Below are 12,502 nucleotides of genomic sequence, written 5' to 3'. Positions count from 1 at the left end.
TTTACCTCGCTGGCTGCACTGGAGCTCTGACACACACCCACAGTTTGGTTTGATCTCAGCAAGTCAAACACATGAAACTGCTTAGCAAACAATGAAGACACAGAAAACCAACGCATAGCCAAACCCTTAATGATCCCATGAACATGGATTAAAAAGAAAAAGAGAGCAAAGAAATGATGCATGGCTTAAAAACATCAGAGAGGACGAGGTTTTTGAAGAAAGGGCAGGATAATCTGGGTGTGAGCCTCACTTTGTTTCCCTTTTATTTATCCTTTTATTTCTTTATAAATAAAGCAACCGGCTTCAATCAGTGAATACCAATCAGAAAGGCTTTAAAAGAAATATAATATCCACAGAAATGCTAGAAAGCATTCATTATTTTCTCATTCTGTTCAGTCATAGCAGGTAGACAAGATTAATGAGCCTCTAGCAGAGCTGCTGCCTGTAAGGGAATCAATACTCACAAAAGCTGGTTTCATAGTGGCTATTGGATCTGTGAAGTGCGAATCAAAAACGAAGTTAAAAAGTGAAGTGGGGAAGTGGATAGCGGCCCTCTCCTGTCTCTGTCTAAAGCTCGCAGTCTCCTTCCCTCTCCTTCCATCTGTGGAGCTCAGAGTGCTGGCCCACACAAAGCGCCCCCCTGGATTGTCATCTTCAGTCTGATTGCAAGGACCAGCACCAACCCACATTAGCATGCGCTTTACACACATGCACACACACTGAGAGCGCCTTAAAAGGAGAGATGCATAGGCCAAGACCTCATGCAAGTCAAATCTCCTTGTCTTGAAACCCGAGGCAGTGCATCCAAGGGTTTGTCTAGTTGAGAAAGAGGGGGGGATGACTAGGAACGATACTGAAAGGAAGGGGAAGAGGGTGTGAGAACCAGAATATTTAGCAAACCAGATTAAAAAGGAAGAAAAAAAGATGTTTTTAGAAGAGGTGTGTCCATGCACTTGGGGGTGGGTTTGGTAATGTCCAGGGACCCCAAATGCTGTCACACAGCTCTGTCGAGTGCTCCAGAGCAGCCAGTCGTGACCGGCAAGATGGCTGCCACAGCACATCAGGGAAAGCAAGAGTAAGCAAACACTGCAGATGGAGAGACAAGGGCTGAAGAGAATGCAGCAAGAGAGAGAGAAAGTGAATAGAAAAGGGAGTTTTCAATTTTCAGGGGACACTCCCAACATCAGTAAGAAAGTGTAGGCAAGGCTACGCCCAATGAAACTTTTACTGCTTTTCCCACACACTCCTCTCATTTGCTATGCACTTTAAATCGCTGGTGTGAATATTTCTATTTCAAGCAGACACAGGCTTATTCCCTGAAAGGAAAGAGAGAGAGAGAGAAAAATGAGCTATTGCGCTTTGGTTTGAGCACAGAACTCACCGCCATCTAAATCACTATTCATGTGAAAAGAAAAAAGCTTTCCGGGTTCATTAACTTTAAGTAAGGCTCAAAAATTGGACACAAGAAACTGCTTTTCAAAGGCTTTTAGAAGCTTACCAGCCAACCAAGGCCTCTAATAAACATCTAGTCACGATCAACCGAATCGAAAATGCCTAATGCGATTCAGCATGCTTTCAAAAAGTACTAAAACATGGCTTCATTGTTACGGAAAACTGTGCAAGCAGGGTAGTGGTAAATTCTACAAAGCATCATTTCATGACAAGCTACATTTTTTATTTATTTATTATTTTTTTTTGGTTTTCGGGGCTTGTATTTTAAATTTTAACTTTCTACATCACAGTACATGTGCTGCGACAGGGAGCACGACAAGGAACCTGTGCATGTGTGAGCTACATCAGAAGCTGATATTAGGAATATTAGGGAGTACGAACACATTTTATTCCGTAGCACCACTGATAGCAAAAGAGAAAGAAAAAATATATCTATATTTTTAAGGTCAACTGTCTAGTAGTAGTGGAGCCCTAAAACAATTTTATTACTTGTCTGGCTGAATGACTGGAGAGTAAATAAAATTTATTCCCAAGAGAAGAATGAAATTAACAGAGGGCAGCTCTCTGCCAGCAGCCAACTTAACGATTTTTTAAAAAGCCTCCAGACATTCAGATGAACTCAAAGCTGCCCAATTCCCTTGGTAAAATACACTTGCATGGCACATACAGGAAATGGGGGCACTGCTTCAAGTTCATCTCCTTTTAGCAGACCAGAGCTATTTTTTTTCAGTTTGGAACCAATATCACCATCTATTCTCCTGCCAAAGAAATGCAGTTTGTTTTGGCTCCTCCTCTTAGGCCACGTTTAGTCTGTTTACTTCATCTTTCTCTAAGCACCGGGGAGAATACAACAGGACTCGGGAGCTCCAGGATTATTGTGAGCTGCTGAGGATATCTAGGAAAAGCAGAAAGCTCCAATAGCCAAGTAATGTCACAGCTGGCTTAATCCTGTCACTCTCTCACGGGCCACATCCCTCAAGGTGCAGTCTGAGGAGGTGAGGTGTTCATTAAACTAGATAATTAGAATGAACAGTGACCTGCCAGTGACCAGACTTTAAAGGGGAAATAAAAGATCCAAGCACATACTTGATTGAGCTCATTACCCACTACGCCACATTCTGTAAAAGGAAGACAATGGGAAAACCTCTGGATGTCTTTTAAATAGACATCATTACACTTTAGGCTATGGTACATTTCCATTAGTATTTGTCATAGTTTGTGACTGAATTACAAAAATACCACTAGATCCAAATGGTAATGCTACATTGCTACAGGTATAAATTGGTGGTGCATATATGTCGGCCAATCAGCAACCAGAAATTGCAAGAAGTGGGCAGCCAGGTAGGTATAATACAATCAGAGACAATAATGCACAGTTTGCCCACCAGAGGGCATAGACATGTTGATTTTAAAACTAAAACAACCCATTTAGTACATTTGATAAGAGACCCTTTTGGTGAATGTTTATGGAATTATCTTATGTAAAAACAAACAAACCAGTCCCTATAGGCCCCTATATATTGCTAACCAGTCTTTTTTAAATAAATCATAATCCTTTCAAATTGGACTCACATTTAGTGAGATTGAGAAGCTGAGGCGGGCACAAAAAATTCAAACTCAGCTGACCATAATGCTCACCGAAATCACCTGATGGCCTTGCATCTGATTAAGCTACATAAGTAGCAGCCCTGTAATCTAGTCTATTAGTCGCTATACATTTGCAAGCCACTTTGAAACCCACACCCACCCCTTTTCTTCATGCCATGTTTGACTGACTGACTGACTGACTGACAGACGAAACTCAAATATGAATTGTGTTTAATACACAAACCTGAATACAGAGTATACCTGCCTGCAATACTGAGTTAAAGTCACTTATTAATATACTAACAATACTTCATCAAATCGGTGCATTACCTTAGTGTGGTGGTTAACACATTTGCCTAACACACGCAGGATCACTAGTTTAAGAGTAGTAGGAGGCACAAATCCTTCAGGATTGCGTCAATAATTTAAAGTCTGTGGATCCATCCACTGTGGTGACCCCTTGTGAATAAGAGAGCAGGTAAGTGTTCACTTAGTGTTCAGGATATTACAGAACAGTTCCTACTGGCTAGAGCTGAGAAAACATGGTCTAGTACACTTTAATTGAGGCGAGGCATTCACTCGGCTGCATACAGACGAATACCAAAGGTCAGTCATTTTCCACGAGTGTTTCCTTGGCAGCCTTTGACAAAACTATAAACTAAAGTAATGCCTGCAAATGCTGAAATAGCTCAAGAACAAACCCTCTTTGGAGTGCTCCCATACATAAAAGCTCAACAGCAAGGTTATCCCAGAATGAGTCATATTACCATAGTGGAAGGCAGCTGTGATCTTTCTCATGATAGAAAAGCCTGTTGAACTTGGATAAAGCACATGTACAAGGCCTCGGGCCTCTCTCCTTCCAAAAGCAGCTAAAGATGAAAGTGTTGACAGCAGTATTTCCATATAGAGCCAATATCGTGTCTGTTCCTTCCATAAATGCACATCAAAGATGTTTTGAACTACAGTATCCCCTCTGTGGGCCGGTGCAATATTTTTTATCATGATCTAATAGTGAGCAGTAAACTGCAGCAACATCAACACAACATCTGGCACTTTATGGTAGCACAACACTGCCAAATAAGAAAGTATGACTTTGTCGGACAACAGTCACATACCAGCATCTAATGACGAGGACATAAATTGCACTGGCTGCAACAATGACGCATAATCCAGATTGCTAGCGTGCAGTCTCACACATGAATAGAAAAAAAGAGATTCTTAAAAGCTTCAGAATCGCAGCACACCACAGTGTAATTACTGTATCGGTGGCATAAGTTGGCAGCGTCTAAAAACTGACCACCTGCATGCAAACCATGGCCCGCAGTAGCCAAGACATTGACCTCAAATCTGCAATTAGCTCACTGTGGTTGTTCTGACAGGGTCATGTAAAGGAACACTAGGCAGCAACGTGAGCTCCTCACTGTGGGAAGAGAAAGCATTAGTGCTATCTGAGCCTGCGATTTGCTCAGGATGGACAGGCATCACAAATAAAACATACAAGTCACTTCTGGACTGTGTGTAGCAGTGCAGTTATCAGTAACAGAAATGGAGCAGAACACAAACAGAACAAGGGGAAATTACTGAGAGGCTAGTGGACAGCTTATGCAAAACTTAACTGAGAAGCTTACAGAGGATTTCTTTAATTCTGCCAACAATAAGATGATTGTTTTAGGATAATGGTAAAAGAGCCAATGAGGAAACCATGCCAACTGTATCTTGTGTGGCTGTTTAATGACTGCAATACTAAAAACCAAGGTTTATAAAACTTATACCTTCTTGGTAACTTGTGTCTTAAAAGAGTAAAATCTAACAAACTCTGAAAAGGAAGGGTTCTATACTGTATTTGTTTAGCTGTGTGTTTTTTGTGTTCTGATGGGTTGTCAGTCTCTACAGAGATTCAGGTCGGAGTTTCACGTCTTTACAACAGGAGGAGGCAAGAGCCGAAGAGACGGATCTACGGCTTCCACGTCTTCTCTGAATCTCAATTTCCAAATCTCTGTCTCTTGTCTTATTTTTTCAGTCTCTCAGTTGTTTTATCCCCATCTTCTTGTCTTCTCTAATCTCTTCCCGCTGTGTCTCTACTCAGCTCTTTATCTACATCCCAGACAAAACATTAAAGCGCTGCATGCATGGGGAATATATTTAGATGTGAATATGCTCTGTGATACTAACACATAGTGGGATTGAGACAAATTTAAAAAAAAAAAAGAAAAAGTTTTAAACACAGAATTCTGAAAATATTTTTATACACTGCAGTTTTTTAACAAAAGAAATGTACTAATGCAAATATGTGCAAAGATCATTCCATCATTCCATCATTTACTGTTTTGCCAAAAAGTTTATGTTCCAGACAAGTTTTGACCTAAATTGCATGATGAGACATCAGGCGGGCCTTTGAGTCTTTGTTGAAGTTCACAATAGTTATTACAAATCCTTGCAGTTGATACACTTATTGAAGGAAAACCTCAGTATGTAGCTGCAACCAAAACACAAGCTGAGTTCAGGGATAACAACTATGGGTTTGTGAGAAAAGGACAGTGCAATCCTAGCTAATACGCTTATGCTCTAAATCTATTGTTAAACAAAACAAGTCAACTTTTGTACTTGCTTAAAAACTGTGTCCAATAATGTCAATGTCAATACATTTTAGAACTATATTAACCTTATGCACATAATATTAATCGTTTCCATCCAATGGGATTCATGACAAATGTTTTAGAAACAAAGTTCTTTTTTGTTTTTACACGTTACAATTGGGATGAGTGAAATTCTTCTAGTAATGAATGAGTTTGTTACCTAGCACATACACGTGTCTGTGCCTTTTACCTGTGCAGGTTATGGCAATAACATCGCAACAGCCTAAACACTAACACTGAGGCTTCAAAATGCAGAGTCCAGAAACCAGTGACTGATGTCACGGTGGCTACATCCATCTTTAATATACAGTCTGTGGTTTCACCTGCTGTCACTCTGCTACCTTGCAGTTACATTGCTGTGAAAAAGGTCACCTTTATTCATATTAAACATCTGTGAAACATGTAATTATTATATACTGGCCTGCATTATACAATATTTGTTTGTACATGCATAAACACTAAACGGTACAGACACTAAATCCTGTTTTTTTTTTTCCTCTGTGTGTGTCTTAAATATTTCAAGCAGAAACACTTACCTCATCCCATTCTGAGGTGAAAGAGGGAGATTTCTCAAGTCTCTTCTTAGCCGTGCTACAGTTAGAAACAGACTCGCTACGGTTTCCCAATCCTCCTTCCTCTTCATTAGGAGGCGACACGAGCAAGTCTGAGTCAGACTTGGACAGGCTGCGTGCCAGCTTCAGGTCCCCAGGAGGGCGCATCTTGACAGCAGATACAGCACCAGCCACCGAGTCCCTGGGCTCCTTGTTCACAGTAGCATAAATTGCTTTTGGATCACAGTCTGTCAGGATGGCGGCCATGCTAGGACGGCTAGGTGGCGGTGCAGCTGCCGTCACTCCCTCTTTAGCTTTGGCCCTCTTTTTTGTTTCTGGCTGGTCTTGGTTGGGTGGCAGAACACCTGGAAGCCGGAAGCACTCCTCACGGCTCTCAAAGACAGGAGAAGATCCGTGTAGGAGGCCTGTGAACTGCTCTGGTACACCTGCTTCCTGGTCCTGGCTGAGCTGAGAGTGATCTAGACAAAGAGAAAGGGAATAGACAAAGTCAGTGAAGAAGGAAAGCAGTCTGTGAGGGCTGGAAAGTAGACTTCCAACTGAGGGGCTGATCCTTACAGTGTGGCTAATAAGAAACCACCCACACAAGCCCTGAAACAGATCTGTAATTGTTTCCTACCAGGAGTGACGAAGAGAAAAAGGGGGAGAGAAGAGATGGAGCAAAGAGAAGGCGTATGTTGGCTAGAGAAATGACTGAATTCCAAACTCAGCTTGTAGCCGTCTGACAGCTATCTGCTGGTGCCTGAATGCCTGTATTTTGCAACAGGGAGTTGAAGCAAGTCATCTCTGTGAGCAGCCTCATCACAGAGGCCTACTTGTCTGTTAAGCCTGTTTTCCTAAAATGACATAACACTGAGAATGTCCCAGAGTTTCTGACTAAACTTTCAAACAAACCTACACATAAATTCCATGTATGCCAGAGAAAAATGAATACAACACAGCAAATATCACAAAGAGGAGTGAAACTTACTGTTTGCCGTCTTCTCCAATAAAAACAACTCCTTAATGAGACTCAATGGCAAGTGCAACAAAGAACAATGAGATTTTTTCCTCCTCCCCTCTCCCAAGGACTTACTGCCACCTAAGCCTATTTTCCACAATCAAATCAGCCACAGCTTGATAGTACCTGTTGTCATCGATACATTGGATTTAGGGAAGAAGAAAAAAAACTAACTCGTGCCGAGCCTGTCTTCTTCAACTGCAGTGACGCGTTTTGTTGTTTAAAGTGTGCGCCCTCTGTGTTTTCTAGCTTCTAATTCTAGCGCCTAACAGAGGGCGAGGAATGGAAATTTGAATCACCCCGTCCTCCAGCAGCCAGACTTCTGATAATTAGTCCTGTGACACATGGTGCAGGAGTGTGTGGGCTTGTGTGGTCTCTGCCAGGGTGACAAGGGTCAGGAGTGTTTGGTGACAGGGAATCTGGGGCAGAGACACCGCAAGAAAAGTAGTGACCTGTTGCAGCACTTTGTTTGTCCTTCACAAAACAGCTTCCTGCCAAAAAATGTGCCCGGTGCAGTCATTTTATCAGTATAGGAAAAGAATTAAAAAAGAAACAGCAGGCTGTGAAAAGAGTTTTATCTACACCAAACTACCTCAGTACTATTTCAGGGATCATTTCCAGGGAGGGAGTGTGCCAAACAACGCCCTAAACTCCCTTTTCACAAGCTACTAAACACTTGACTCTTAGGAAAAGTGTGTGTGTGTTGGGGGGTGTTTTGTGTGTGGGTGAGTGAGTGTCCTGCACACATATGTCAAGATCACAGCCAAACACCCACCCTCTCCTTGGCAGCTAGGGAGCGTGAACGCCCTATGATCACATCCATGTGCTTCCAACAAACTCACGTGGTGTTAACCCTTGCAAAGACCACCGGAGCCCCTTTCTATACAGTTCTAGGATGGAAAACCTGCACATATGCAATCTGATGTTTTTGCAACTCTTATATACTGGATGAAGTCACCACAGACGTGGGGTGTTTATTTCATTTGGCAGTGAAGCTCCATAGCGCCCTGATGATGTCATGTTTGGATTGCAGATGCTGTGGAATCACTGCTGGTTGTTACTTCACTAGCTACACAATCCAAAGTCAGTCTATATGTCCCTGGAAAACCTGCACTGTTTCTGTTTGAGTTTCAAAGACATTTTAAACTCTTGGTAGTGCACTGCAGCCCAACTACAAGGTACTAAGGCTATCTTACTGACATGGGGACATTTGTATTAAAGAACATAATTTGATCATATTCAGCTCACTGCAGCGCAATGAGCCTCCCCCATAAAATATATTTTTATACACTGCAAAGTGCCCACCCCTGGACAAACTATGCAACATCAACACTTATTACATGGTTCAAGGCTGTTTCTCCCATCCCTTTTTTAGTTTTTTTTTAATTATTGTTTATTAGTCAATATAATCTGCCCCACTGATTTGTTGGGCTCCACATAGCATCATATATAATGATGCAGAAGAAGTGTAACAAACACACAGGTGCTTTCTGTCTTTAACTTCCTTACATCTATCCTTTGATGTGCTACAGTTCATAAAAGCAGCACAAACAAGTTTAGTTAAGTATCAAAACTACAGAAAACAGACTCTGGTTGTGAACTAATGGAACAGCATGTATACTTTGAGGTTTATTTCCTCACCAACGTTGCTTATAACAGCGTAATATTTAAATTCAATGTTTTTTTTTAAAATTATTATTATTATTATTATTATTATTATTATTATTATTATTATTATTATTATTATTATTATTATTATTATTATTATTAATTATAATAATAATATCATCATCATCATCATCTGTGGAGAAACTTCTGATCTTACAGGTACTGCTTTGGAAAAGCTATAATACATCAGCAGCAGGTCTGTTGCGAAAATGTGGATTGCTGCTGAGAGCAGGAGGAATGTGTTTGAAGATAGACAATAAACACCATATATCGCTGACTCGGCATATGTCCTCCACCTGCCACAGAGATTGCTGAGGTTTGGTCCCTGACCGTCCATAGACCACATAAGTTACAAGAAAGATCACATCCACATGAACAAAACTAAATATTTAGGCTCCGCCAACTGCCTGGGTTTATGTAATACATAAAATAGGAACCAGGTTTAAGTTGCTGATCTGCAAAACCTCAAAAAGTAAAGAGGAAACAGGTCAGAGACAGGGTTATTTAAGTAGAAACCAAATTTGTGGTTTTGACAAATGAAATGAAGAGTATAACTTTAGAGTTCCCAAATATAAAAAGGAACCAAAAAAAATGAAAGGAACAACATTTTGCCGTGTGTTTTCCTCTCTCGAAATGATTTCTAAACTAGAGTTGCTAATCCTTGAGCTTTGTTAAAAAAGAATTACTGCTCTTGTAGAAAATTAATAACATTTTAATGTTTAAACTCATTACAGTTAACCATCTGAGGGGCCAGCTGTTCACAGTGGATTTTTAAATCAACTCAAAGAGGAACAGTGACACGACGGAAACACTGAATATGCGAATAAAGATGCTAAAAATGTATTTCTAATTCATATCAGCAATTAAAACAAATAAGATCACACTCTTATTTTCCGTTTTCCAATTTGTGTTTATTTTAAGTCAAAGAAGTCCCAAACAGACAGACTAATGTTACTGCAGCTGGCCAATAATTTTTTACGTGGTGAAATTACATAAAAACAACTCAAGAAGCCTAATTGGCCTAATTTCCAAACATGTGCCAAAACTCAATTTATTCAGTGAAGACATCTGTATATGTATCAGCAAAAACCCAGCAGCTATACTCCTCATCTCTGCTCCATGCCTGACTGGATGAAGTGGCATATCCAGCTTTAGGCGGGGATGTGGATCTAAGATAGGAATGTCACGATCTGATCAAGAATTCAGTTTCACATTGGCAATGAAACGAGTCTAGCCCACTCGCCAACGAATGTCAGTCAACCTGCCCCTGACGAGCCAAATCCCCTCTGCTGCCCGAGAATACCAATCGTGCACTTCCCCGGCTGCGCTAATCCAAGCCAGCCTATCTCAAATGCATCAAACTGAGATGCATTTCTCCTATTTCATTGACATGCTTGGCTTGTAATTTTCCAAGTCTGATGTGTCAGGTCCATCTTTCCTTACCCTCATGCAGCTTTACCAGCAGCAGTTGTTGTACCTTATTAGGTATCTAAAACCTGAGGACAGTGACCGTACTCACCTCCCGGCGCCCCTGAGCCCACTCTTCCTGGAGGGTGCAAGGTGTCTTTCGTCTTACTTGGGGCTCTAAGGTCGTTTGGGGCAGAAGGTTTATGCTAAAGTAGGACAGCAAGAAAGAGCAGATGATAAAAACATTTTCTGTGATTCTAAACAATCATAGTAGCTCGTCTGAAGCCCAGTTAGCAAATAACTAAAAGCCAGACTAATTATCCTGCTGGTCTGTTGTTAAGTGAAGACATACCCTCCCTGATCAACTGCATTATAATCGTGGTAGCATGTTCCCTTACAGTAGTTATGGTGTGGCTGAGCTCAGGAGACTGCAGATGAAACCACAGACGACTATAAGATTATTATCATCAGGCAGGTCAGAAGCACAGCCAACTTAATAGGAGCTTGCAAATTAAGACACAAGTATATACTGTGTGCAGCAGAGGGGCTGTAGAGGTGGTTGACAGCAATAATAAAATGCTGCTAACTGGATGATAGATATCAAAGGGCAATAAAAAAAGACAATGGCAATAAATAAAGTAGGCAGATTTACAACATTTAAGACACACTATTATCAGGGGCCGTTTAAGATGACTTCTGCCTTCTGCTAACATATGACTCAGTTTCTGACTCTGAAGAGACCACCATCTTAATTTTAAAACCTGCTATCATCACTTGGGTTGGGTCAAAAATTATCCACTCATTCACTATTCAAACCAGTATATAGGAAGCTTGTTGTCAAACAAAAAAAATACCTCCAGATACTACCTAACATACAAATTAGACAGATTATCATCAGCTGTAATCATGCATTTTTATACAGTATAATTTCTCAAACATTCTGTCATGACCACTTTAGTCAAAGTAGGATTGTTATTTCCTCTGCAGTTACATATATCTGGCAAAATGGCCAAGCTTCATGCCTTTCCACATGTATACATGTTAAGCCCTCGTACAGATCAGACAGGCATCAATGGATGGACCAGACTGGTCATATTTCACTACTACATTGATGTAGATTTTAATTCCATGTATGCTTTGTCCACCTCACATCTATCACCAATTGAAAACCACCAGTTAACTCTGTCTGTGCATGTGGGACTCGTACTGTCGTACAGGGCTGCTGGCTCAGCTTGAATCTTTGGCCTACCAGAAGTAACGTCAGGGCTGATATGATGCTTTGCAGCAGTTCTGTCATTTTTACTTCCACAAGCGCATGATGGTCTACAATGCTTAGGCTAGTGACCGAATTACTTTTCACAACTCATAGTAGGATACTTCCACATACAGTGCAGCAACTAGGGTACAATACTATAATTTTAGTATTCAAATAGCAACCTATTTTTGAAGCAGTTATAGTACATGAACAAAAGAGTTTACCTGAGGTAGGACACTGTTGGAAGACTGTATAGTGGTACTGTCATCTAAGGAGACAAGAAAACAAACGTTGGTTAACTAAGAGTTACAGAAAATCCATTGTTGGTTCTGACTTTCAGGAGAGACATTACGCTGAGAATGTCAAAGTGATGGATAATAAAATCATGTATTATGCATGCCGCCATTATCGGTCTAAGCGTCAGACAGACTTCAGATTAATCTTCCTGCCTTTTAAACAGCACCGAGTATGGAGACATGATAGAGCAGTTTTAAAACGGATGAAAAACTAATCATTTAACATTTCTGTCCAATTCAACAACCCCCTCCCCCCCCAAAAAAACCCCACAGTAAGTTATTCTTTTTTTATAACACCATCATTTCCATCGGGAAGGCCCGATGACATCCGCGATTAGACTCCAACACTTCAGCCCAGTTTTCTTTGGGTGATAGTCAAGCTGACTAAGCTGAAAGGTCCCATGGGTATGGTTTTAAAACATCTACATCAACAACTAGGGATCAAAATTGCCTCCTAATTGAATCCCATTTAATCCAATTACATGCAGTGCCATTCACCAGCCACAACTGAGGAGGGTCTGCTGAGGCTCTGTTGTGATCAAACAGCAGCAAAAGAGCCTGAGAGACAGAGCTCTCCCGTATTCATGTCAGGAACGAAGGACCTCCTGATTTATATGCAGATATAACAAGGT

General features: G+C 40.9%; 1 protein-coding gene across 6 annotated transcripts in view; it reads right to left on the bottom strand.

Moving 5' to 3' along the window:
- Positions 1–12,502, bottom strand: part of LOC134618063 (ankyrin repeat and SAM domain-containing protein 1A-like) — a 63,563-nt gene that overhangs the window by 24,975 nt on the left and 26,086 nt on the right. For all 6 annotated transcript variants that reach the window (XR_010091787.1, XM_063463266.1, XM_063463267.1 and 3 more), the window contains 3 exons: positions 11,799–11,842; positions 10,432–10,525; positions 6,212–6,705 (listed from right to left, as the gene is read on the bottom strand). Coding sequence is in view for 5 of the 6 variants with exons in the window: in XM_063463266.1 (XP_063319336.1) it covers positions 6,212–6,705; positions 10,432–10,525; positions 11,799–11,842 (632 nt within the window). In the remaining variant the exon portion in view is untranslated. The remainder of the gene's footprint in view (positions 1–6,211; positions 6,706–10,431; positions 10,526–11,798; positions 11,843–12,502) is intronic.

Source organism: Pelmatolapia mariae, linkage group LG20, assembly GCF_036321145.2.
Source record: "Pelmatolapia mariae isolate MD_Pm_ZW linkage group LG20, Pm_UMD_F_2, whole genome shotgun sequence".
NCBI lineage: Eukaryota > Metazoa > Chordata > Actinopteri > Cichliformes > Cichlidae > Pelmatolapia > Pelmatolapia mariae.
This window is presented reverse-complemented; position numbering and strand designations above follow the sequence as displayed.